The 5,711-nt window shown below is 48.8% G+C and overlaps 1 protein-coding gene across 1 annotated transcript; it reads left to right on the top strand.

Moving 5' to 3' along the window:
- The first annotated feature begins 2,381 nt into the window (after positions 1-2,381).
- Positions 2,382-3,961, top strand: LOC124708378 (aspartic proteinase nepenthesin-2-like). Its single transcript, XM_047240055.1, has one exon. It carries the CDS (start codon positions 2,438-2,440, stop codon positions 3,842-3,844), a length of 1,407 nt encoding a protein of 468 aa, XP_047096011.1. The 5' UTR covers positions 2,382-2,437; the 3' UTR covers positions 3,845-3,961.
- Positions 3,962-5,711: the final 1,750 nt, after the last annotated feature.

Below are 5,711 nucleotides of genomic sequence, written 5' to 3'. Positions count from 1 at the left end.
TCCTCCCGCCGTCACCGATGGATGTCGCCGGCAAAGACCATGCGGCGGATGACAACAATAGAGACATCTTGTTTGGCTGATTGCGAACCCTCTCGCCCGCACTCTCCATCAACGCATGTTCTGATGGCTTCGGTGTCGCTTCGGTGGATGGCGCCTTCGGCTACGCATGATCGCCTACGGGCGGGCGGAAGAAGATGACCTCGATCATGACAAGGTCAATTGGTTCCCCTCCGCCTGATGCAGGTAGCTGGGACTCCCGTTGGTGTTCTGGCTACCCCTGGCCTTGTGGTGCCGATACTGGAGTATGGGCTCCCGAGGCTCAACCTTGCACGAGATCTAGGGCGAGGGCATTTTGGATCAGAGCTTCGTCCCATGGCATGGCAACCTTATTGGACATTGGTGGTGGTCTGGATCCTGATGTTACCAGATATGTGCCCGAGGGATACCGTGCGACCGACGGGCCTATGGTGCTTGTGCATCCTACAGGGTTTGAGGTCGGTGGGTGCTATGATGTTTGTAGCTAACATGGAGATAGAGTGAGTTCTTCTTATTCCAGGTGAGTTGATCACTGGCCAGGAGTGGCTGACTTATCGTTCTAATGGTGAAGGAGAATAGTGCAGGAGCTCTCTTGGGCAACTCCCATTGTCGTTGGGGCAGGAGCAGAGGTCTCATGTACCCCTCCTCTCATCCCCATGTGCTCTCGGTGGCCCTTTCGTTGTTGAGGAACAATTCGTAGCCAGAAGTATCACTCTCATGTTCAACATCCAGAACCCGAGTGAAGGAAGTTGTGCTGGTCTCTAATTTCTTACCAACTCCATGGTGGTGCTCCAGTTTTCGGGTTTCACATTTGTAATGTCCACGATGGGAATGGCAGATAGGTCAAGATAAAATCCTAGCTCGGTTCTTCTGGTTCCGATGGTGATGACTCACTTGCACGCCATTCCCTTCCATGGAGGCATTCCCGTGGAGTCTTATCTCCTATCTGCATCATGGCCTTGGGTCTCCTTATGAAAATCAAGATTCTCAACGACATTCAAGTGTTGTCAGCTCCTAGAGGCGTTGCTCTAGGAACCTCGTCCACGTCGGTTCCCTTGGTTTCTCTTGGTGGTAGTGTGCTCAGAAAGATGGTTTCAGCATGTTTCCGGTGATGATAGGGGTTGGATCCAGCTAAACCTTATTGATAAAGATTTAAAGAAGGATGAACATCTCAAGCCACAGACAACATTTCTTTCATGTTTAGCTTGTTGTGGTCGTTCTTTTAGGGTATAGGTGTTATTCTTCTCTCTTCTATGAAGTTTTGTTGTCTCATGTCTGTGCAGGCGGCCGTTCGGAGTTTTATTAATTTAAACACGGGCTCTTTGAGGCTTTCATCTAAAAACAAATATTACTGTCAAGGCCCTCTCTTTATTGTACTCAATTCAAGTACAACGCTCTCACTCAAGGTTCACATTATAAATTAATAAAGCCTCTAAAAAGTCCATGATACTATACATACTCATACAACTCTCCCCTCTTCTTATCGAGTAAAATCATATATACAACCCTCTAATTATACAAGAGACACTCCAACTCTCTAGCTTTAAACTAATAAAATCTCAAACAGCCGACTGATATAATGTGCTACGGACAACAATATACAAACACAATTACAAGCAAACAAACAAACAATTCACAGCCTAAAAATGTTGAAACTTCGTACATGATAGTGCGTGTTGACGAAGGTGGATGCTAGTCCAATGCCTAGAGGTTAGAGAAGATCAAGGAAGGGAAACGGGCAGGAGAAGTGACCCTCGGTGGCGTCGATACAAGACTAACCTCGTGACGGTATCATTTGTCAGTCGCCAAGGAGAGACTCATCTTTTTGTTCTTCGAAACAAGACGTACATCGTTGCGGTATCATTCTTGTGTTGCAGAAGATGACGACTGCCCTAGCCAAGAATCAAAGGGAGACGATGTGGCAGACGAGAAAATGCTCACCCTAGTGGAGCTCGAATGGCACCTCAAAAGTGAAAGGATTATGGATTTTGGTAATGAGGTGATATTGAGTGTTTTGAGATTTTCCTATGGGTCTAATGAGTAGATTTCGAGAAGCTGGACTTCAAATTAATTAGTGGCCTGTACTTCTCTAGGAGATGAAATAGAGCAAGTTAACTTTTCACTGTAATTAAATTTGACTTTTCAGAACAGAATTTTAAAAGAAATCCCCTATATTTGGACAAAGAATTGACGTGCTGATAGCTTATGCACGATCGAGTGGCTACCACCTCATGAATTACGGCTGTACGCCAGTGTAGAATCGCATCCACTTAATATTGATAGAAAGAGAAACGATGGGAAATGGAAATATCAAGATGTTGGCATATTAGTAGGGGTACCCAGCTAGGGAGCTGCCGAGTCAGTACATAAGTTCAGGCATACAGGTGTGGCAGTGGCATTGATGGTAGCAATGGCCGCTGGTTCATCACTCCTCCTCCTGCTCCTCCTTCTCGTAGCGCCCCCGTTCTCGTCGTCGGCGGTGGTCCGGCCGGGCAGATTCAACACCAAAGCGGTCCGTTCAATCATCAACCGTTCCGCCAAAGAATTCCTAAAAGACAGGGCGCAGCAGGGCGTCACGGACTTCTCAGGCCGGCGCACCAACGACGACCAGCTGGGCAGCTCGGCGGCGGACACGTACGGCGCCTTCATCTTCGAGCTCTCCGTCGGGACATCTCCCCAGCAGATCCCCGTCATCATGGACATCACCAGCGAGCTCATCTGGGTGCAGTGCGGCTCTTGCCCCGCCACCTCGTGCCTCAGGTACACGCCGCTGGACACGACAACCTTCATGCCCGACTTGAGCCGCTACGTTGGCTGTGACACCCAGTACTGCCAGATGGTGGTCCCTGGCGTCCAGCCCAAGTGCAACTCCCAATACCCAGCCTGCAGGTATGAACTAGATTTCTACGCGGCCGACGCTATGAAGCCCACCTGGTACACCTCCGGCTACCTCGCCAACGAAACGTTCAACTTCGACACGGCGTCCGTCGCCGGTATCGTGTTCGGCTGCAGCGACGACATTACGTTGCCGGACCTCGCCGGCTCCTCCGGCTTCCTCGGCTTCAACAGGGGGGCTCTCTCCCTTGTGACCCAGCTCCAGATCACCAGTTTCTCCTACTTCATCGCGCCCGATGACACCGGTTACAACTTCGTCAGCTGGAACTGGGACGAAGATGTCGCGCCCGCCGCGGTGGGCAGCCGCCCCAAGAGTCAAAGCACGCCGCTGCTCGCGCCCACCGCCAACCAGAACCCTTACTACTACGTCAAGCTAACCGGCCTGCTCGTAGACGGCAAGCCCCTGACCAGCATCCCGGCGGGGACCTTCGACGCCCAGGCAGACGGCTCCGGCGGGGTGTACATGAGCACAACCCTGCCGGTCACCTACCTCAAAGAGGCTGCGTACAACGCCCTCAGGCGCGAGCTCGTCAGCAAGATCCAGTCACAAGGCGTGATTCCGGTGGACACCCCCGGCGACCTCTACCACCTGTGCTTCCTTACGCAGTACTTTGCCAACGCCAAGGTTCCCACGCTCGCGCTGGTCTTCGACGGTGCCGACGCCACGATGGAGCTCACGGTGAACAACTACTTCTTCGACCTCCCCGATGGGCAGACGTGCATGTCCATACTGCCATCGACCGACGTATCCGTCCTGGGCAGCCTGCTGCAGGCGGGAAAGACGATGACCTACGATATCCATGGCGGCCAGCTCATGTTCCAGACAGCGGCGGGTGTTCCGGCGCGGCCACCGGTGCCGCTGATAGCAACTCTTCTTATAGCGTGGGGGCTCGGCCTCCAAACACTTCTATAACGTCGGATCATCGTCTAGTATATATCACAAGTTGTTCTCAAGAAGATGATACTAGTATGTGTTGTCGTTTTCATAAACTGAATTATCATCGTTGAAAGGAATGCAGGGATACGAATATATGTATAGTGGACACTGATTCCTTCTGAATGATGAATTTAGGGGTGTATCCTCACGATTCTTGATGTATAATGGACCTTCGTTGAAAGGAATGCAGGGATACGAATATATGTATAGTAGTCATTTTTTCCATGGAAAATTTCAGCAGCGGGATATTTAGAGAGGCGATGTGTAGGCCAGCATGCTCGATTGTTTGCTATGAACTCCAAACGGAATTGCTTGTGATTGAACACAAATTTTCAGTCCGCATAGAAAATATAGAAACCCTAGTGTATGGTCCAGCTTCTACATGGATAGATGCATAGGATATTCTTTATTATTTTATTGAACAAAGGTTAAACAAAGATCATACACTAGAAAATCCGAAGGCACCACACAACACACAATGCCCACACAACACACAATGCCAACAGGGGCTTGTGCCCTGAAAAGCAAAAAACCCATCATCAACTAGAAACTGGGAACATCGCATATCTGGAGACATCCTCTAAGCGAAACGGGGGCGCTCATCCGGTCTAGCAGATTCTTAACGAGTATCATACACATGCTACAAATGTCATCTCCTTCATCAAACCTCCGATCAATCATGAGTGTAAATATCCGCATAAACCTCACCCTTCCTGCCATCAACTCCACCAGAACACCAAACAGCGCCACCTCCATGCATGCTTCCATCGTCACACACGGGCCACGCCAAGACCCCGATGCACCATGCCACCGAGACTCGTCGTTGTAGATGGTAGATGACACGCCGCTCCACCTTGGTATACACGCGAGAAATACGCGGAGACGAATGCCCAGCCTCCAAGCCATCCACACATCTGTCCAGCCGACGAATGTCTCCAAAGATGATGCCCCCATGAAGGGTGACGACACAGACGTCGCCATCAATGATACAAGAGGCCCCATAATGCCTCCAACGAGGGATGCGACACCCCAGACAACATTACAACTTCGTTATCGGTACGCTTTGTAGGTTCTAATGATATTTGAATATGTTGCTATTACCATAGTACCGAGTGAATATGCTTAATATCATATAAAATATTAATATGTAGATACTATTTTGTACTTTTACCTCTTTTTATGTTTTAAAGTTCACCCGACCTTAATTGTTTTTCGTCCTTCGCCACTGCTCCTAGTTGGCTTGGCGGTTGGTTCTCCAGTGACTTCTTCGTGGAAGTTTGTGAAGAGGCATGTGCTTCTCCTTCGTGGAGCTTGTGAATTGGTTGTGGAGCTTGCCATCTCTAGAGTGGAGGAAAAGCTAACTATAAGGGAAACACCTTTATCCTTCGTGGTATTGGCTTGGAGAAAAAAGTGAGCCTTTGTGGTATTCGGGAGACCTTCATGGAAGCCCGCATCTTTCCAACGTGACGTACCTCACCTTATGTGGGGGAACACATGAATACATCTGCATCTCCGCGTGCTTTGGTTATCTCTATACCCGAGTTTATTTTCCTTGTGATAGCCATCGTGCTAGAAGTACTTATATCTTGCTATCACTTGTGCTATATATATCTTGTGCATATCTTGTTTATCTACATTGTTGTTGTTGCACTTAATTGAGCCTAGCATATTTAGGTTTTATACTTGTAAAATAAATGTTAGTTTAATTTCTGCATTCTTACAAGCCAAGTTCGTAATAGTTTTTAAAACGCCTATTCAACCCCCTTCGTCTAGGCGACATCTCGTCCTTTCACCCGGTGAACCATTTTCCGAATATGGGCCATTTTTTCATTTGAATAATTTT

The sequence above is a fragment of the Lolium rigidum genome, chromosome 4 (assembly GCF_022539505.1).
Source record: "Lolium rigidum isolate FL_2022 chromosome 4, APGP_CSIRO_Lrig_0.1, whole genome shotgun sequence".
Taxonomy (NCBI): Eukaryota; Viridiplantae; Streptophyta; class Magnoliopsida; order Poales; family Poaceae; genus Lolium; species Lolium rigidum.
This window is presented reverse-complemented; position numbering and strand designations above follow the sequence as displayed.

What these genes read in the sequence shown, in the direction of transcription:
- LOC124708378 (XM_047240055.1), top strand. Translation starts at nt 2,438, where the DNA reads ATGGTAGCAATGGCCGCTGGTTCATCACTCCTCCTCCTGCTCCTCCTT.